Source organism: Alligator mississippiensis, chromosome 1 (assembly GCF_030867095.1).
Source record: "Alligator mississippiensis isolate rAllMis1 chromosome 1, rAllMis1, whole genome shotgun sequence".
NCBI classification, from domain to species: domain Eukaryota; kingdom Metazoa; phylum Chordata; order Crocodylia; family Alligatoridae; genus Alligator; species Alligator mississippiensis.
Genome location: NC_081824.1, coordinates 199,231,374 through 199,252,653, shown reverse-complemented (window position 1 = coordinate 199,252,653; position 21,280 = coordinate 199,231,374). Strand labels below are relative to the sequence as shown.

Below are 21,280 nucleotides of genomic sequence, written 5' to 3'. Positions count from 1 at the left end.
TATGTCCCAAATTACTGTAACACAATTTTTATAGAGGATTCCTGCAGAGTTGGAAGCAACAGCAGCATCAGACTGGGATGAAGCTGTGCATATCTTGTTTTGTCTTCCCCTTTCCCCCTCTTTCCAAAACACTTGAATTTCCTGATCCTTTCTTCTACCCTAAAGGACTCTTCCAGAAGGGCTAGATCTGTTTTTACATAACAGTAGGATTTCATTACATCTTAGCAAGTTGCAGCAGCTTGTTGCCCTATAGGAATAATGCTCCATCAGTAGTGAGTGATCTACCTCACTTCCATTGCAAGAGGAATCTTGTTTTATGGCTAGGTCAGCAGTCCAACTCACTAAGGCTAAGTACGGATAGTCAAAAAGCCTGAGACTGAATCGATTCAGTCTTCACAGGTTAGTCTAAGCTGCATAGATAGAACTGATAAGCAGGTGAACAGACATTCACTTTTCATTCTGGAAATACAACCACATGGCTTCAGAGGCCCAAGCCAGAAGCCAAGGGTTGCTAGAGCTTGCCTCCTTTCTTGGCAGGAGTAGAGGGTCAAGGCTAGCTCATCCACCCTGCAGCGGGGCGTTTGTGGGGTTTGCAGGGAAGGTATAAAACATCCTGGGATGCTGGGAGACTAAGTTATTTTGAATCTGGAGGGGATCTGGGACAGAAGTTAACAAACTGATTTAACCTAAATCAGGCAAGTGATACTACATCCATCCAGGTTCATCTTAAACCAGTTTTGGCCATTTTGAAAGTAGTTTATGTGCACTGAATTTCTGGTGTGTTACAGTTTTGAACTGGTTTCCAATCACTTATACCAGTTTATGTGTAATTTCTGTCCCTAACCTAAAAGCCTTTCTTTCGTCTCTTCGCAAGAAAAAGCACTGAGGTTTCTGTGGCATGACAATAGGTTTGGGGTTTTTGGGGGTTTTTTTGAGGTCTTGGTACAATTTTAGGCACTGCAGTGTAAGTCAAGAATTGTATCTCTGGAATTAAATAACTTTTTTCAAATCCCATTGAATAGGGAAAAGATCAGCCCCTATTGAACTGTAGTGTCTGTATAAGGCAGGACAGCTGAATTCTTATCCAAGTGTTACTATCATTATTCTTGCAATGGCACTGTTTGTTTGTTTAGTAAGCTATACAGCATTATTAACCAGTCACAACAGAAGTGTAGCTATAGAATTTTCTCGTGGAAATCATAATCGTACAACACTAGAGGGCCATATTCCATTACTCTTATTCATGTTGGACAGTACCTTATGGTGCAGTTAGGCTCTGATTCTCAAACTAGTTAGGCCTCTGACTCCCACTGAAGTGGAATCATTCATGGGGCAGTAAACACCAAAATCTCTTAATTCCATTGGAAACAAGGAAACTGCTTCTGGAGTAAGAAATTACTCACATGAATAGGAATAGGCAGACTCAGGCCATGGATTTTTGAGTTTTAAAGTTTGCTTTCTGTAAATGTTTTTTTTTTTCTTTTTGTTTTGTTTTTTTGGGGGGGGTGGGGGGGGCGGTCTTTTGCCTTAGCAAAGTGGTAGCTGTTCTTCTCATCTCCTGATTCCTTGATTGTTTTTTAGGAGCATCAGTTTCACAAGGGCTGCATTTTTTTTTTTTTCAAACAAATGTATTTTGAAACATGTAAGCAGATATCCTAAATGTATTGTAACACTATTACACCAGGACCAAACTCTGAAATACAAAAACTTGCTATGTGCCTTAATCTTTGGAAGACTTGGATAACAGCAGCAATTGTCCAAATGAATATAAACAGGAAGTTGAACTGATAAATACTGGTTTACAGGTAACTTTATTCAAAGCTAAAAAATTAAACAGTCTCTGAGGGAGGAAAATTTCATATTGGTAAAATAGCTGTATAATTTAAAGCATTCAACATTGATGCCATAAACACAGATATAGAAAATGTTTTGGAGAAACTGCATTAGAGGATTCCTGGGTGGGGGAAATAGCATGAGGCTTTTTTTCTTGTACTGCTTTGCTACATGGGTTCATGTGAAAGTGTCCTTCTTGTCTGCCTTTGTCCCACATACATCAAACTTATTACTTTGCACTAATAGAAGGCATAGAGACAGGAAGTGTTTGTCTACAGGCCTAAGTACACTCTTGGGAGCTACCAGCTCTAATCCCAATTCTCTATTTTTTTTTAATTTTTTTTTTTTTAGCCTCCATTCCCTTTCTGTAAAAATAGATTGAATGCTTCTTACTTACCTACCTCACAGTGATGGTGTGAGGGTAAAGTCATGTTTGCCCTTCTCTGAAGATGAAAATTAACTATTTATGTGTTAAGTGTTGTTATTACTATGATCTTCCCCCTCAGTTTGAGCCTTGACTTTTATACTATAAGTAGAACAGAAAGATAAGAAACAAAATACAGTAGGAAGATATGGTACTGTACAATGCAACAACTTTTATACATTTTTACCTTGCATGGTAATTTTTGTTAAATACAATTACCCCATAAATTCAGATCATAACAAATTATGATCCTGTGATTTAAGGCCATATTTTAAAATATCTGCTTTATTAAAAACTGTGTTTATAAAAATGAAAAAACCTAAATATGAGAATACTGAACTGGCACACAGTGTTCATGGTTTTGAAAGTATTTACATAATCACTTTAAAGAGCAAAGTGAAATAGAAATTAACACGTGGGCTTTCAAATAATTTCTGGTCCTCTATATTACTGTATTTGTTTGTATTATACTTAGTTACATTCAATATACAAAAAATGTGTTCTGTTTTATAATGAATGTATGCATGTAACAGTCTTTAAATTATATATAGATATATATCTATCTAGATAGATATAAATTTCATAGACATTAGGGCTGGAAGGGACCTCGGAAGATCATCGAGTCCAGCCCCCTGCCCAAAGGACAGGAAGTCAGCTGGGGTCATAGGATCCCAGCAAGATGAGCATCCAGTTTCATCTTGAAGGTGTTCAATGAAGGCGCTTGAACCACCTCCGGTGGCAGGCTGTTCCAGACCTTGGGGGCTCGGACAGTAAAGAAATTCTTCCTTATGTCCAGCCTGAAACGATCTTGTAGTAGTTTGTGACCATTCGTCCTCGTCATCCCTTGGGGCGCTCTGGTGAACAAACGTTCCCCCAGATACTGGTGGTCACCCCTGATAAACTTGTAGGTGGCCATCAGATCACCCCTGAGCCTGTGCTTTTCCAGGCTAAAGAGCCCCAGGGCTCTCAGCCTGTCATCGTAGGGTCTGCTTCCCTGACCTCTGATCATGCGCGTGGCTCTTCTCTGGACTCTCTCAAGCTTCTCCACGTCCTTTTTGAATTGTGGAGCCCAAAACTGGACACAGTACTCCAGCTGCGGCCTCACTAAGGCCGAGTACAGGGGGAGAATGACGTCCCGGGATTTGCTTGAGAAGCATCTATGGATGCAAGCCAGCGTTTTGGTCGCTTTACTAGCCGCCGCATCGTATTGCAGGCTCATGTTCATCTTGTGGTCAATGATGACCCCCAAGTCTTTCTTCCATAGTGCTAGCCAACATAGCACTGCCAAGCCTATAAGGATGCTGCGGGTTTTTTTTCCCAAGGTGGAGAACCTTGCATTTATTGGTGTTGAACACCATCAGATTCTCATCCGCCCACTTGCTGAGCCTGTCCAAGTCAGTCTGGATCACCCGCCTGTCTTCTGGTGTGGATGCTTTGCCCCAAAGTTTGGTGTCGTTGGTGAACTTGGCCAGTCCGCTTCGGACTCCAGTGTCCACATCATTAATGAAGATGTTGAACAGTATGGGTCCAAGGACAGAACCTTGGGGGACCCCACTGGTCACAGAACATCACGATGAGTGACTTCCATCAATTACTACCCTCTGGGTCCGACCCCGGAGCCAATTTTCCAGCCAGTGGATCGTGGAGGACCCAAGGCGACAATTGGCCAGTTTCTCCAAGAGGCGATCATGGGACACCAGATCGAAGGCTTTTTTGAAGTCAAGATATATGACATCAATCTCTTCTCCCTTGTCCAGGTGATAGGTCACCTGGTTGTAGAAGGAAATGAGATTGGTCAAGCAAGACCTACCCGCAACAAACCCGTGCTGGCTATCCCTTAAGATGTTGACGTCGGCCAGTCCATTAAGGATGGCCTCTTTAATAAACTTTTCTAAGATCTTCCCCAGGATAGAAGTCAGGCTGATGGGCCTATAGTTAGCCGGATCCACTTTCCTCCCTTTCTTGAAGATAGGCACCACATTGGCCTTCTTCCAGTCTTCAGGCACTACACCAGAGCGCCAAGAGTTTTCAAAGATCTGGGCTATGATGCTTGCCAGCTCCTTGAGTACCCTGGGGTGAAGATTATCAGGGCCAGCTGACTTGAAGGTATCCAGCTTCTCAAGATGTTCCTTCAGAAAGTCAGCATCAATGGAGGGCAGGGGATCACCCTCACCCGGACTTCCCGGCCCTGTAGCGGGCATGGGCGTCCCATGGGGCTGATGAAAAACTGACGCAAAGTACCTATTTAATAGGTTGGCTTTTTCCTGGGTGTCAGTTGTCAGTTGCCCCATCTGGTTCAGCAGGGGTCCAATGTTGCCCCTGCTTTTCCTCCGGCTCCCCACATATCTGAAAAAGGACTTTTTATTGTCCTTGATGCTCAAAGCTAGCTGGAGTTCAGTTGCAGCCTTGGCTTTCCTGGTCTGCTCCCTACAGGACCGGACCAGTGCAGAATAATCCTCCTTGGAGGTGACTCCCATCCTCCATCCTTTGTAGGCCTTTCTTTTTAGCCTCAGGAGGTCTGCTAGGTCCCTGGAGAGCCAGGGGGGCTGCTGTGCCCTCTTGCTGCCTTTCCTCCGAGATGGAATAGACTTAGTTTGTGCATTGAGGATCACTCCCTTGAGGAGCAACCACTCTTCTTGAACTCCCCTCTCCCTGTGGTCACAGTCCCTTAGGGCCTCACTGACAAGCCTCCTGAGCTTGTCAAAGTCGGCTTTCCTCAAGTCAAGGACTTGCCAGCTTTTTGGCAGATGGTGAAGGTGATCAGCTCATGGTCGCTGTCACCCAGCTTCCCATCGATCACTAGGTCACTGACTAGGTCATCCCCAGTAGCCAGTACCAGGTCGAGCAGCGCTTTGCTTCTCATTGGCCCATAGACTTCTTGAGTCAGGTAGAGGTCATCCACGCATGAGAGGAAGCTCTGCGACCGCTCAGATTTTGCTGAGCGATCCTCCCACAAGATGTCCGGGTAATTGAAGTCACCCATGACAACCATGGTCCTGGAGCAAGCTGCCTCAGCCAGTTCCTGGGCAAACTCCTGGTCAAGCTCAGGACTTTGGGTGGGAGGTCTGTAATAGACTCCCACCATTGTGTCCCCTGTGCCATGTTCCCCACAGATTTTAACCCAGAGGGTCTCCAGCCGTCCACCCTGGTCGCCAATATCGGCTTGCAGGGACGTGTAGCTTTCCTTAACATAGAGAGCTACACCCCCACCCCTTTTCTCTACATGATCCCTCCTGTACAGGGTATAGCCATCTATACCCGTAGTCCAGTCATGGGTGGAGTCCCACCAGGTCTCCGTTATCCCTATGACATCGTAATTGTTTGCACTGAGCAGAAGGATGAGCTCCTCCTGCTTATTCCCCAAGCTCCTGGCATTAGTGTACAGGCAAGCAAGTGCCCCCTGGGGGGCTCCTTCCTTGCCCACAGATTTTACCAGGGGTGGGCTCCCTGAAGCGCCGTGATCCGCTGGCTTTGCAAGGATTGCTCAGCGGGCCAGCAGTGGCGGTAGTCCCCCCGTCCCCCAACGGGCTTAGTTTAAAGCCTGGTGGAATAGGTCAGCCAGTCTGGCTGAGAAGAGCCTCCTCCCTAGGGGAGAGAGGTGGAGGCCATCTCTTCCCAGCAGCTCGCTGCCTCTCTCGCCAAAGAGCGGGCTGTGGTCATGAAAGCCAAAGCCTTCCTGACGACACCAGCGCTGCAGTCTTTGGTTGACCACATAGTTCCTCCTGTCCCTTCTCAGCACATAGCCTGAGACTGGGAGGATCGACGAGAACACCACCTGTGCCCCCAGACCCTTAAGTCCTGCTCCCAAATCCCTGTAGCGCCTCATGACCTGGCTGGGAGTGCTCCGAGCAGTGTCATTGGTGCCCACATGAATAAGGAGCATGGGATAGTGGTCTGTGGGTTTATATCTATATAGATAGATATACTTCATGTACGATAATGCTGAGCTGTCTGTTTCATTTCTGTCCACCTATTACTTACATATTCAAAGCTCAGTAATAATACATGACTCTTTCTGTCTCAGGTGTAGAGGAAGCAGTGATAATGGAGACTCTTGATTTGAGTAAAAGAAGTAAAGTTGAGTATTATCAGCAAAACAATAAATTCATTTCTGCTCGCACTGTTCTCTATGGAGAAGTAAACCTCAGAAAGTTCACCAGCAAAACTTCCCAGCATAGATTTGTCAGAAGCACAAAAGCACATATTTATGGTGGAATGGAGAGAGAGAATTTTTTGTTCTCCTAATGCCAGTTGGCAAACAAGCACATATTAAGTGTATTTGTTGGAAATGCTTGTAATTTATTTCTGAAAACTATGATTTATACATATTAGTACCTTATCAGTCTTTAACTTGCATCACTGGAAATGGAGAATGAAGGCCTCTGTGGTTTTCTTGCCATGGGAAAGCTGTTCCAGAAATATCCCCCTAAGGGGTTTATCTGGCCCCATCAGTGTTTTACGTGAAAATCTATCAGTCACTGATTGCAAGCTGATCCATGCCAAAGGCAAAGAATAATTTCTCTTCAAAAATATTTTTGTGAACCCCAAAAGAAAGTCATCCCTCATGATAGTCAGAGAGGTAGGTAGGGGAATTGTGCCCACCTTTCCTTTGCATTGGTGGCAGGATTTTAAATGTCAGTTTGAGGAGCCTCTCAGACACATCTTTGCTTCTTGCGCTCTGCACTGAGGAGATGACAGTCATGATCCACAGTGTGCCTAGATTCTCCCTGTTGGCCTCAGTGAGTCACAAAGTACATGAGCACCTTACAGGTACTCGGCTACAGCTCGCTAAGCAAGCCTTAGCCCCCAGTCGCTGAAAATAGGTGAAAACTTGGCTGTTATGGATAATGCATTTCTATGCTTCTATGTTTGTGCAGTTGCAACAGAAGTGGTCAGGCTGATCTGCATCCTAATATTGTTCTCGAAAGACCAACTTGCAGTCCCCCACAGGGAGAAGCACTTGGCTCTGTTACTAAGAGCCAGTAACCTCTTTAATCGGACAGCGTCAGTTCTGCTGACTGTAGTTGCAAAGATACTTTTGCTGAGTAGAAAATTCGCCTTGTTTTATTTACAGCCATGCTGTGGCAATGCAGAAATCCTGCAATTGTGTTTCAAGTGCATTTTGCTCCCTGGCTCTTCCTGTATTCTGGTTCAGAGAAGAAAAATACCCAGCTGTCTCACTGAACCAATGATGTTTGTAAAAGGTGTTTATAGTATTCTGATTTTAGTCTATCAAGGTGCAAATTTACCCTGCCTTCTGCCCGACTTCAGGCTAACATGGCTAACAACCTCTCTACAATATTCTAGTATGCCACTGAACTTGTGACCCAGTGACTAAGCAGTAACATACCCAAGAGCATTCTAGATTCCTTGTAGGTTTATCAGTCTTCAAAATCAGATAATATAAACAGGCTCATCGCCATGTCATAAAGGAGTGCAGATTTCACACCAGGAAAGATGACAATTCAACTGGGACAAGGATGAAAGTAATACTCATACAAACCAGCATTTGAGTACAGAGGCATCGTGAATTCCTTGAGCACCTGGAGCAGAGGGGAGGGGTGAGGGTATGCTGACCACAGTAGAGCAGGAGAGGGGAGGGTGGCACAGCAGAGGGGATGGGAAGTCTTACCTGCCCAAGCTGCTGCTCAGTATCAATAGCTTCAGCAGCAGCAGCCCTGTGGAGCAGATCCTGGTGCCCTGTTCACTTCCTTTCCCCAGTACATACAACTTGGGAGCACAGCTGTGTCTGCTCTGGAAAAGGCTCCCAGGGGAAGGGGGAGCACTATTCTGCTTGCCCCACTCACCCCCAGTTTCCCCAGATACATTGCTTGGTGTGGTATTGTGCTGCCTGGCTCCTGTGGCCAGGAAGAGGCAGCTTCCCCTGCTACTGCAAATGCTCCTGGGAGAGGGAGCACCATTCTGCTTGCCCCCTGGATGCACTGATTGGTGTGGCGCTGCACTGCCCAGTTCCTGTGGCTGGGCAAGGGCAGCAAAGGGCTTCCCTGGCCACAGCAAAGACTTGTATTTGGTGCCCAGGTTGGGTGTCCCCCCTTGCCCTAGTTACACAACTGTTTAAATATTCTCAGCAATGCGTCCTAAGCTGTACCATGCCATGAAGAACAATAAACATGGAGTCAATACACTAGAATCTGATTTCTCTTTACATTTCCAAATGGCAATTATCCAGCTGCATAACTTCCATTTTTGACACTGATGCATAGCTTGTGATCCTATTCCCTGTACAGTGAAGACATGCAAGCGACCAGGTGACTACTGAGCTCAGGTTGTAGCCTTTGCTCTGGCTCTGGCAGATGTGTGTACTTGAGTGAAAGTCCTGGAAAAATGAGGGGGAGGATGCAACCCTTCCTGTCTTTTAACCCCCACAGCTAAGTGGTCAGGGAACTTGTCTGGAAAGCAGCAGACCCAGATTCTAGCCCTCCCTTATTCATGGAGGGTTTGAACCTACATTTCTCTGACTATCAGGCCATAACAGGGACTATGATTCTGATCTCATTACCTGGATTAGGTTTAGATTCCTTTGTTCCTATGAGTTGATTGCTTGTTTGTTTCCCTCTCCCAGCACTGCCCTCCTAACCTCTTCCCTCCTCCCTTTTGTCTTTTGTATTCAAATGTCTCCTCTTTTGTGCACATCTTTTTGCAGCATCTGTTGAAGTGAGCTTCAGTATGTGCTATATACTTTAGTTTGTAAAGTGCAAATCTACCCTGGCTTCTACCAGGCCATAGTCAGGCATTACTTATGGCAAGGGGGCCTCAAACTTGGGTCTCACCTTCCCAGGCCAGACCTGTGGTTGGCTGGGGCAGGCCTATGCTCTGACAATTCTGTATCCCTGCAAAGCCCCACAGAGGCCACCAGACATGGGCACAAGACAGAATAGTTTGGACTCAATGCCAAAGACTGAACAATTGGCCCCTGGGATTGGAGAGGTGCAAACTACTTCCTCTCATTGCTGAAGGGACAGGATCTGCCCTGAAAAATAAATCTTTCTTATAAATGAACAAATTAAAGCAGCCTATATGCCCTAGTCACTGGATGCCCTTCACTTGCTGCCCTAAACTGGCATGTTGTGTTGCTGTGATGCAGTGTGCCACAGAACAGCTGCGTGGCAGGGGAAATGAGGCTTCTATATAGTTTGTGCAGTGCTAGGAGATCCGATGGGATGAAATAGACATAAATTCTGGCTATTACATAAAGGAAAAGGACGCATCCTAGTGGGTTATCGTTGGCTTAGCTGCTGCATGCAGAGTAATAATTTTTTTGGCATTATATTTAATCCTGTCTTTACTCCTAAGAATCTCTGTCAAGCTGTTACTGTTACCTTAGACTCTATGATCACTCACCAGCGCTAGTACTGAGTGCATGAATAGCATCAATGCTATAGAAATTCAGCAGCACTGGAGAATGTGCTAATCCCACAAAAATCTGGTTCTACAAGTTTCTTACATAACCCTAAGGAATAACCCAGAGAAGGGCATATTAAAAGTCAACACGGATTTTCTTTTGCTTTCTCTTGCATAATGTCTTGGCAACAAATGTTAACCAAAGGTTCCTAATACTGTAAGACCCCAACCCCATTGCTGAGGGAGAAGGCCAGAGAGGGGCGCAGTACCTTTAAGAAAGCCCCATTGTAAATGCAGACAGGACTTCAGAACGCAGAGGACCCTTTGCCAGGCTCAGGGCTTGGGGCAGGAATAGGAGGGGGTGAGGTGGGGTAGAAAGCAGGAAGAGAAGTGGCTGCCAGATCTATAACATCATGAGACGTGCTGTTCAAATCTTGCTAGCAAGGGTGGCACCAGATAGTGCAGAATGTGAATAGCAGGCTGCAGGGACTGAGCCATAGGCAATTGATTGAGGGAAGCAGGACTGCAGCTGGCCTACTCTTGGAGTCATTTAAGCTAATAGGAAGCTACTGCTCTGTTAAAGGAATCTTAGGTCAGGTGACTGGAAAGGGGAGGAACAGAGACACTTATAAGCCAGGCTTAATGGCAGGAGTATAGCTTTGATGGAAAGGTGGAGGCTAGGTTTCCTGTTCCAAACTTGTGGTGAATAAGGTGAGAGTTAGCAAAAATACAGACCCCTGAAAAAGCAGTTCTTACGGTTGCCAGATTCTATTAGTGCTGGTATTGTGCAGATCCAGGGCTTGAAATCCAGCTCTGCTCAAGTCCCCAAATACTCTGGATCACTGGGTGTTTGCTCCTGTGAGGCCAGGGTGCTTAGTACTATCCTCATGGTATAGGAATGGTATGCAGGAAAGGGAAGCTAACTGGATAGCTGTGCATCCAAGCCACAGGTTATGTAGATTACACTGCACATGTGGGCAAAGGCTTTTTAAGCTGCTGGCTTTGATGTGAACTGGATGGCTCCAGGGAACGTGTCATAGCCACTAAAGGTGACTGACACCCAAACGGAGTCAGTAAAAGCAAGGCTTCTTGCAAAAATCTGCCTCTGTAAAGGCGGGGTATAATCTCAGTACTGCAGAACACTTGGAAAGTGCTTGAGGCTATGGTGTCCTCTGGTACACCCTGCTGCTCTTCACATCCTGTCTCCTCAAATGGAAGTCAAATAACTTTGCTTCCATGGTGTCATGGGTAGATTAAATTACTTGGGCCCTGTCAGCAGTATTAATTAGACTGCCCAAAACACCACGTGGACACAGTTACCCCAAGAGCCAGCTCATGAAGCAGTACCACCTACTTGAGACTGCAGAGGTAGCTGCTCACTTCTATAAGATAAACTTGCAGTGGTAAACAGTAACATGGAAGACAGAAGACTTATGGAGTGGAGAAGTGTGGATGAATGAGAGGAGGGAGGTTTGGGGCTGTTATGAGGGCAAGGGGCATTTAATGAGGTAAATGAGGAGGATCAACTATGTGGGAGAGCCTGGGACCTAGGGGGAGTGGAAGAATGACATGGAGATGAGTCAGGACCAAGGGTAGTACCACTTGGGAGTTCCTCATTCTCTTCTCTTGTGTGTGGACTGGATCTTGGGGCCATATTCTTCTGTGTATGTCTGAGCCCATACAAGCCAAGGTCTTTCAGTTTGCATGAAAAGAGTAGTTCAGATCCCAGCCCAGGAGGGAGGGAAACTGTGTAAGGGGATCCTGAGGACGCCTTCCAGTAATTATTAGGATAGACTCATTGGTGCTAGGGTTGGAAGGGACCTCAACAGATCATTGAGTCTGACCCCCCCTGCCTAGGCAGGAAAGAGCACTGGGGCCGGATGACCACAGCCAGATGCTTATCCAGCCTTCTCTTAAAGACCCCCAAGGTAGGGGAGAGCACCACCTCCCGTGGAAGCCCATTCCAAATTTTGGCCACCCTTACTGTGAAGAAGTCTTTCCTGATATCTAACTCAAATCTGCTCTGTCAGTTTGTGACCATTGTTCCTTGTTACCCCAAGGGGCACCCTGGTGAACAGAGCATCTCCGATCCCTTGCTGCATCCCCCTAATGAATGTGTAGGCAGCCACAAGATCACCTCTCGGCCTTCTCTTGCAAAACCTGAAGAGGTCCAGGTCCCTCAGTCTCTCCTCATAGGGCTTGACTTGCAAACCCTTAACTATACAAGTGGCCCTTCTCTGGACCCTCTCAAGTCTATTAACATCCTTCTTGAAGTACAGCGCCCAAAACTAGATGCACTATGCCAACTGCGGTCTGACCAATGCCACATAGAGGGGAAGTATCACCTCCTTGGATCTATTTGTCGTGCATCAGCAGATGCATGACAAAAGTGCAGTTAGCTTTGCTGATGATTTTGTCACACTGACAACTCATGTTCATCTTGGAGTCCACTATGACTCTGAGATTCCTTTCTGCTTCTGTCCTGCTGAGAAGCTCACTTCCCAGTCAGTAGGTGTGTTGGATATTTTTGCACCCTAGGTGCAACACTCTGCACTTGTCCTTGTTCTACTGCATCCTATTGTGTACTGCCCACTTTTCTAACCTGTCTAGGTCTGCCTGCAATCATTCCCTACCCTCTGGAGTGTGCAGTTCACCCCACAACTTAGTATTGTCCACAAACTTGGACAGAGTACACTTCACACCCACATCTAAGTCACTGATGAAGATATTGAAGAGTACAGGTCCAAGGACCAAACCCTGCGGGACCCCACTACCCACATCCTTCCAGGTTGATACCGACCTGTCTATCTACTACCACACTCTGGGTGTGACTGCTAAGCCAATTTGCCACCCACCGGACTGTGTAAACATCCATGTCACAGCTTCTTAATTTATTTATGAGACTGGGATGAAATACCATATCGAAGGCCTTGCTAAAATCCAAGAAAACAACATCCACCTCTACTCTTGCGTCTAAAAATTTTGTGACCGTCATAAAATGAAACCAGATTGGTCAGGCATGATCTACCTTCTACAAATCCGTGCTGGTTTCCCTGCTGTATTATTTTTCTCACTGGACTCCCACAAATATGATCCTTCATAATCTTTTCAAAGACCTTTCCAAGGATGAAGGTGAGACTGGCCTATAATTACTTGGCTTCTCCTTCCTCCACTTCTTGAAAATAGGGACCACATTAGCCCTTTTTGAGTCCTCTGGGACCTGACCCCAGTACCACGAGGGCTCAAACAGCTGTGCCAGTAGTTCTGCTATGACACCAGCCAATTCCTTCAGTACTCATGGATGCAGCTCATCCGGGCCTGCTGACTTGAACACATCCAGTCCATCCGAGTGACTCTGCACCAAGTCAGCATCAACAGTTGGTAGGCTGGTGTCCCTCTGATGCCCATCTAAGAACCCATTAGGAGACTTATCTTGACCCTTGTTCAGGAACATTGAGGCAAAAAACTCATTGAATAGCTCAGCCTTGTCCCCCCTGTCTGTCGCTAATTGCTCCTTCTTGTTCAGTAGGAGTCCTATGCTGCCCTGTACCTTCCTTTTATTCCCTACATACCTAAAAAAAGACTTTTTGTTGTCTTTAATATGAGTTGCCAGCCTCAGCTCTGTAGTTGCTTTGGCTTTTCTAACTGCCTCCCTGCAAGTGCAGGCCAAATAGGTATACTCCTCCTTGGTAGCTTCCCCCTGCTTCCACTGCCTATATGCCTTCTTTTTTGCCCTTAGGCTCCCCAGGATTTCCCTGTTTAGCCAAGGAAATGTTTTGGCTCTTTTCCCTTGTACTGGGATAGTCTCCCTCTGCCCCCAAAGGATTACTTCCTTTAGGAACGACCACCCTTCCTGGACTCCCATCTCGCCAATACTCTTCTCCTGCAGTGTGTCGTTGACTAGACTCCTAAGCACGCTGAAGTTAGTCTTCCTAAAGTCAAACACTTCCACCCTGCTAGTTATCTTACCCACCCTATACTGTATGGTGAATTCAGTTGATTGGTGGTCACTGTCCCCAAGGTGACCATGAATCTGCAGCTCCCCTATCAAGTCCTCCCCTGTAGCCAACACCAAGTCCAGTAAGATTAATTTGATTGTGTGCCAGATGCAGTTACAATGTGTAGCCCTGTGGAGTTTTACAAGCTAAGTAAGTAGATAAGGAATAGCCATTCACGTGCATCAAGCCTTGATGGACTCATTATGCACCGCTGCCACAGATATTTGGGTCCCTGGGTGAGTTAATCCTCATCCACTTTGCAGAAAAACTGTTTTGAAGAAAGAATGGAAAAAATAAATTCAATGGTTTGGGAGAGCTGGAAGCTAGGGCCCCTTACTTTGAGCACACTGGTAGGGCTGAGATTCATAAAGTTATGACTCTTCCCTGCAAGGGAGAGTTTTGGGTCCTGTGACTGGCCACCAGGTTGGCTTATGCATTTTCATGAGACAGTTGTACATGTAACAAGAAAACTACTCTGGGAGTGGGACTTGGCACTCAGGACTCCTTGCCCCCACCCTCCTCACTAGTCTACAGAGGCACACTGTCTTGCTTCCAGAGATCCGCCACACTCCAGGAATCTTGCATTCTTGGTAGCCCTGTGAGCCAGCGTCAGCACGAGAAGAGGCCAAAATGGCAACTAGTAAGTCTAGGTGCCTGAGTGATTTGGTGGCCGCTGCACAGGGCTGATTTGGATAACTCTTGACTTAGGCACCTACATTCTTTTTAGGCCCTCTTGAGGTACCTGCAATATTGATTTGGATCTTGTTTTCAAGTCTTTCATGAACATAGCTGTGAGAAACTACAATGGAAAGAAATAGGACAATGCCCTAAAAAAGATAAAAGATGAGAGAAGGAGTAGAGGATTAGAAGGGGTGGGGGGAGGCTGCAGCTAGCACAAGGGAGCAGGTGGTGGAAGAAAGGAGAGAGTTGCTAGTGGAGAATGAAGAGAGAGAGCTGGTAGGAAGGTAGCCAAGAAACAGAAACTGGGATGTACAAGGAAGAAATGGAGCAGAATTTGGAGGAGAGACAAAAAGCAGGAAAATGGTGGTTTTGAAAAGGATCCCTTCCATCTCAAAATCCTCCAGAAATCAATAAGACAAGAACTAAACAAAGTTATACAATGACATCTTGGAGATGATGAACTATGGCACTAGGCCCCATGATGTTTTAGGAAGTCTTCTACAAACACAAGAGAAATCATACTATTGACTCAGATTACACTTTTTCGAAGATTTTTTTTATACTAAATATTTTTAACCTTGTTCTTTCACAACCATTTCTTGAAATGCTGCTTTGTTAGCATAAAGCTGGTTTGCTCAAATGAACAGGACAAATCTAGTTTAATTCTTGCTTATGATTAGAGTTATTTAGTGTGCAACTCTTGTTTCTAATACTGAGCAATCAAATGTTTGCTATCTCACAGACACGCAGAGGAAAGTAGCAATTATGTAGAAATAGCTTTTAACCAGGGCAGACAAAATGCAGGGCATGTCTATGTAGCGTGCAAGGGGATCCTGCCTAGAGCCGGGAGAAGGGGGGGGGAGGGGAGGGGAGGGGAGGGGAGGGGGCTGGACCTGATGATCTGTGAGGTCCCTTCCAGCCCCTAACCATCTATGAATTGCTTATAAACCAGGATTCTGGTTTTCACTGAAAAAAAAAATCCAAAATTCTCTGATAAGAACCCCCACAATCTGCATTTTTATGCAATTTAAAGTGAAATGCCATTTTATTTATAGGTATCAATTGAACACCATGTTTTATTGATATATTTACAATTTTAAAGAAATTTCGAAGCCTACCAGTGCCTCAATCATTATAATAAAATAAATGCTAAATACCTATATGTGTTGGCATTTGATTCTGGTTTTATTATCATGGAAAATCGGACCTCCCCCTGCCCCCTTCACTTACCAGGACACAGGTCCAACTATAGCTGTCCCCACTGCTGCTTTATGGTGCTGCCAGCCCTGCCAGTGCTCCTCGTTCCTAATTTGCTGCCCCCTTCCCCCAGGCCCCAGCCCCCATTGTGTGGGCATAGGTGATGCATTGGAAGGGCATGGGAGTATGTGCTGCCCCTCTCCATCCCCCCACCCCTTATTAAAGAAGCATGGCTTCCACTGGCCACTGTTTTCCTTGTTACAGGCCTGTGGCAATGGTCCTGGTTGCAAACTGCTGCTCCCAGTAGGATGGGTTTCCCAGCGTTTGCCAGTCTAGGGCTGGTGAGCCTTGAGGCTGCTGTGTGAGCCAAAGGTCCTGGAGGAGAATGCAGAATGTTAGTAGTAGCACTGATTGATTGAGCCTGATCTCTTTTCAGGAATATCTTGAGCAGTACAACCTCATAATCAGGGATCCGGGTTGTGTCTGTCTGTCTGTCTGTCTAGAGAGGCATTTCATTTTAATAGTGGACAAATGCAGATTTTGGGTTTTTTAATCAGAGAATTTGGGATTTTTATATATATTTATATACAGGCAGTCCTTGACTTACGAGGTTTTGATGATGTTTCGCGCTTGCTTTTATAAATTGACACCCTGTTTCAACTTTCTGATGCTAGTTTCGACTTTACAACACTTGATCTGATGCCAACCCACGCCAGTGAACAAGTTTGCTGCATCACCCATCTCCCTGGAGAACATTTGTCCACACTTCCTTGGACACTTTCTTTAAAAAAGCAGACAAGACTCCAGAAAAACCTGCAGCCAAGACTCCTGAGAAGACTCCAGCCAAGAACCCTTCAAAAAGTCCAGCCAAGAGCCCTTCAAATTGTTCAGCAAAGTCTCCTCAAAGAAAGTCTTTCCAAATCAATATGATTGCTAGTTATAATATAAATAAATATTAATGTAGCTATATTACTCATCTATAATTGATTGACTACAAAATTCTGGGTTATTTTTGGTGAAAGTAGGGTATCGGGCCTTGGTTCAGGAACCAATCCCCCATTTATAACATTGTTTTCTATGGGAAAATCGGTTCAGAGTTACAATGTTTTGACTTAAGATGCAGTGTTCAGGAACCAATTGTGTCGTAAGTCTAAGAACTGCCTGTATAGTATCAGTGCCCACCCCCCCAGATTTGTGTGCCCACAGTGGGGCGCAAGGCTGCAGCTGGGCCGCACCAGCTCTGGGAAGGAGCCGTCTCTGTGGCCCAGCCTGCAGGGCCCGATGCAGAAGGGAGTGCTGCCAGTCATGGTACCAAGGTGGGGCACCCCCTGCCCACCCCGCAACAGCGGAGGGCATAACTCTGCATTGCTGCATCTTACCTTGGTCCAGCCTGACTGCAGCCCCATGCCCCACTGTGGGCACCAAAATCTGAGGGGACACATGCCCTCTGCCATGTCGCTTGTGCCCTGTCCCTCGCCCCACTAGACTTACCTGGAGGGAGCTACAGGAACTGCTCTCTGCCACCCTGCCTGGCTGTCAAGTGAATTTAACCAATTTTTCAGTATGATTCAGAAAATTAACTAACATTATTAAAAGAGAGTGTTCACTTCAAGAAACGTTACTCCTGATCTTAAGGGGTCCCTTGTAATGAAGCTGTGCTGTCTCTGTATCTCTCTGTACATTTCTGTAGTCTGGGCAGGCACAGCAAGGCTCCACTCTGCCATTGCAGTCCCCTTCTCTGCCAACCCCTTCCTCAATCACCAGGAGACCTTCCTTTTTACCCTTCCTGTCCCGTGCTTCTAATCCTTGAGAAATGTCCCCCTCACTCCTAAACTGCCCTCCCTCATTCCTCAGAAGCTCTTGTGAGTTCTCAACCCATTTCTTCTTTTGCCCACTTTTTTACCCTCCACTCAAGTTTGCCAGCTGTTGAGTTGGTGTCCTCCAGGATTTGGATACCTTTTTAAGTGCCCACATTGTAAAGCACAAAAATATAACAAGCTGTCTTGCTCACTGTTTAGTTTCCACCCTAGCAAAGAGAAGACAGTGTTTATCCTACAATGTTGCAATGTCATCCCCAAAGCCTCTTCCCAGTCACAGGGGACTGGAGCTGGTAAGATTTTTTTTTTTTCCCTCCACCTCTCCTCCCATGTGCTTTGGAGCTATAATGTATGCAATTTTCTAGCATTCAAAAACTTACCTGTGGGTGACTGGATTACTGTTTGCTGCACTGGGCATAGTGCATTGTTCCTGTGCAGAACTGCATTTCATACTAAAGAGCAGGCACTGGGAAATGGCTCTTACTAACAGCATATTCATGGGGGTTAGATTCTGATGAGGCTAGCCTAGTGACTGAATTTGTGCTTCCACAGGCATATTTAATGTTGGAGGACATGTTCCTGGCTCTAGGTGATGAAGCAGCAAAGAAAATATTTAGTTCCAAAGCTCAGAGAAACCAAGTGAGTTTCACATTGCTGTAATTCACCAGAATGACCCTTATGAACAGATGGAATAGCAGACACGTCTATTTGGAACTGGGGGAAAGGCTTTGTAATGTTCGGAGATAGCAGGTATGTTTCTGTGTCCATTTCATAGCCCCTGCAGACATGCCTGGTTTTGCTATTTGGCAGAGAGTGCCATTTTTCAATGAGTTTTAAACATTCAGAATTTGCAGCATTGGTGACTTGCACAGAACGCTCTGCAAACTATTATCAAGTGTAGCTTGCTTATTCCTGGCCTGTAGTATATTAATAATTTGGGGAGGGGAAAGTAGCCCTAGAATTTTGAGATATAAAATGCTTTTCTAAAATTCATATGCATCAAAACATCTTGCTAAGGGTTTTACTGAAAATGCCATGCTGAGATTTTTCATTAATCACAAATATTCATGCACTGATGAACTGAACTGATTTCCAGCATCATCAAAACACATCATATACATTACAATAGAACTATAAAACGCATTGCTCTCACGTCTACTGTATAAGCAGTGGGGCTGTTTGTTTGTTTTTTTAATTTGGTACAGTCAGCAGGCAAGCACATAGTGGATGTGGCAAGGGGGGCACTGGGACAAGAATAGCAGCCAGCTAAAAAGCCATTGCGATGAGGTCATCATTTAAATTTAGGTCAGATATTGGGAAGAACGTTCTCACTAGGAGGGAGGTTAAAAACTGGAATTGGCTGCCTAGAGATGGTATGGAATTGCCACCCCTTAGATCGTTTTAAGAGTAAATTAGAGAGGCAATTGACTGGTATGTATTAGTCAAGGATGATCCTGCCTTGAGCATGGGCTTGGACTAGATGATGTCCTGAGGTCTCTACTAGTCTACAATGACAAGCAGGGGAGCATGAACTGGATAAAGAGGTGGCAGCCTGAGCTAACTACTGCATTTTTATTGACCAGAGTGATTTTGATTCTACAGACTGCAACTTGGAGAACAAGCAGAACTTGGAAAGATCAGCACATGGCAACCTACAGCCCACAGGCCAGATCCTGCCCACAGAGCCATTTTAGAGGACCTGCAGAGCTAGAGCACTTAGCCAAGACAGTGGAGAAAAGTGGCAGCACTGCAGTGGGAAGCAGTAACTGCAGTTGTGGCTGCAACTGGCAGTGCAGGCTGGGTTGGAAGCAGCCTGTGCTCACAGTTTAGCTGCATTAAAGCAACCCCTCACCGCAAAATGCTTTTGACCCTGCCCTAGATGAGCACATCCACTAGGGCTGTGCAAAGCTTCAGTCGCTGATTCGATTTGGCAGAGATTCAGCCTGATTTGGTGGCCAAATCTTCAAATCCAAATTTAATCCCTCCAAATCGAATCTGAACCGATTCAGAGATTTAGACATAGACACAGCTTTAAATGTGTTAAATGTTTTTTCTACATACCTCTAGGTAGCAAGCAACTCGTGAATGCTGGGGCACATGGACTGCCCCACAGGAGAGCGGGGGGCTCCCCAGCACGCTCGGCAGCAGACACGGAAGTGGACCAGAAGCACTTCCCGTCCACTGCTGGGTCCGCTGGGGATCCCCCCTGGCTCAGCCACTGGTGCCTCCTGGGTCTGGGGGGAGCACCCAGGGTCCCCCTGCAGCTAATCGCTGAGCCAGGGGAGTGTGGGCCCTCCCTACCCCCCGGCAAACCTGGAAGTGGACCAGAAGTACTTCCGGTCCACTTCTGGGTTCGCTGCCAAGCACGTGAAGGCCCCACCCCCTCCTGTGGGATGCTCCATCCACTCAAGCATCGCAGCGTTCACAAGTTGCGCCTGCTACCTCAAGGTATGTAGATAAACTTTTAAAGTTGTGTCTATGGCCAAATATCTGATTCTCTGAATCAGCAGCGAATCTTCCGCTTTGGATTTGGCTGAATCGAATTGGGGACAATGATCCGAATCAACGAATCGAATCACTGTCCCTGATTCATGCTGAATCTGAATCGAATAGGGTCTACTTCGCACACCCCTAACACCCACCATAGAGAATAAAAATAAGTGTCAGTTGTACATCACACTGCAGAAGAAAGACAATTACAAATTATACCTGCAGTGTTGCTAGCTGTGTGTGTATTCTCCAAGACAAGAGACTTGACTGGCCAGGGGGATGGTCTGTATAACCACATCTATCCGTGCAGGGCCTTGGTCAGCTCCCTGGTAAATCTTCACACAAGGAATCAGTTGCACAGGGGTTAGCACCCTTTGGCCAACAACCCCATCTCAGATGGAATGCAGATCATGTTAGTACCCCAATCCTGTCCAACTCAGATTTTAGACAGCTGGCTTGAATACTGCTGGAGCAGTTTTTCTTTGTTCTCCTACAAGCCACTTTCAGGTATTTGGTTTTAAGGAGACTGCGCAGCATGACTCATTTCTTTTGGTCTTTGCCAAAATGTCCTCAATATAATGCAGTACTGTTACTGAACATCATCTATCCTTTCTTCACTGGGAGTAAAACAAGACAGATAATGGCACACACTGCTTTTTTAAAGCAGTTTAAATATGTAACAAGGCGCTTGGCTGAAACACTAGGCTAGTCTCACCTGACTAATTAAGCATATAGCTATGCAGAGGTCTCCTCACCACTACCACAAATGGCAAGGCAAACATGTTGCCTGCCATACTGCCTCAGATGACAACACTTCCACTTTCTTCCTTCTTGATACTTAAGGCTGAGAGGGGCTTGTGTCCGTGCAGCACTTTACAAAGTCTGTATCCAGCTCTGCTGTCACAGCACAGTTGAAGGGGAAGAGGTACAAAGAAAATACTGTGCTCCCCTAATGTTTTCTTCCAGCTCAGTTTTCTCCACCTACTATCAGGAAATACCACCAGCTGTTCGCAGCATTTCTAATTACAGTCCTGAGGTTATGTTTCAGTACTAGCTGCAATGGCAAGAGAAAAAACTAAACAAAAATAGCTAATCACAGGAAACTTTCCAGCAACAAAATGTGTGACAGTTGAGGGGAAACTGTGAATAAGGCTCAAAGGATAGTGTTAAGGGAAAGTGCTCCTTAAATCAGTTAGCAATATTCATATTAATTATTTATAAGGGAATAGAATGAGTCACATTGTGTAGCTGTACATGGAGTATCTGATACTAGCAATGCTTAAGCGACTTTTCAGTAGAAGAAAGTAAGATGATTTCAATGATTTAAACGTGTCCTGACAACCCTGGAGTAACAAGTCTCCTGATTTAGATGGCTACAAATAGTTATACAGACCTTTGGCTCAGGATATTTGTATTGCTTTTATGAAACTACTTCCACACAGTGGAGATTAGCTGCAGGCCATCAGTAAGATTACATT

General features: G+C 45.6%; 1 protein-coding gene across 2 annotated transcripts in view; it reads left to right on the top strand.

The window, feature by feature from the left end:
* Positions 1-16,464, top strand: part of LOC102566709 (GTP cyclohydrolase 1) — a 37,206-nt gene extending 20,742 nt beyond the window's left edge. For both annotated transcript variants that reach the window (XM_059718798.1, XM_059718799.1), the window contains one exon: positions 16,170-16,464. In XM_059718798.1, coding sequence (XP_059574781.1) covers positions 16,170-16,425 — 256 coding nt within the window. In that variant the 3' untranslated portion in view covers positions 16,426-16,464. The remainder of the gene's footprint in view (positions 1-16,169) is intronic.
* Positions 16,465-21,280: the final 4,816 nt, after the last annotated feature.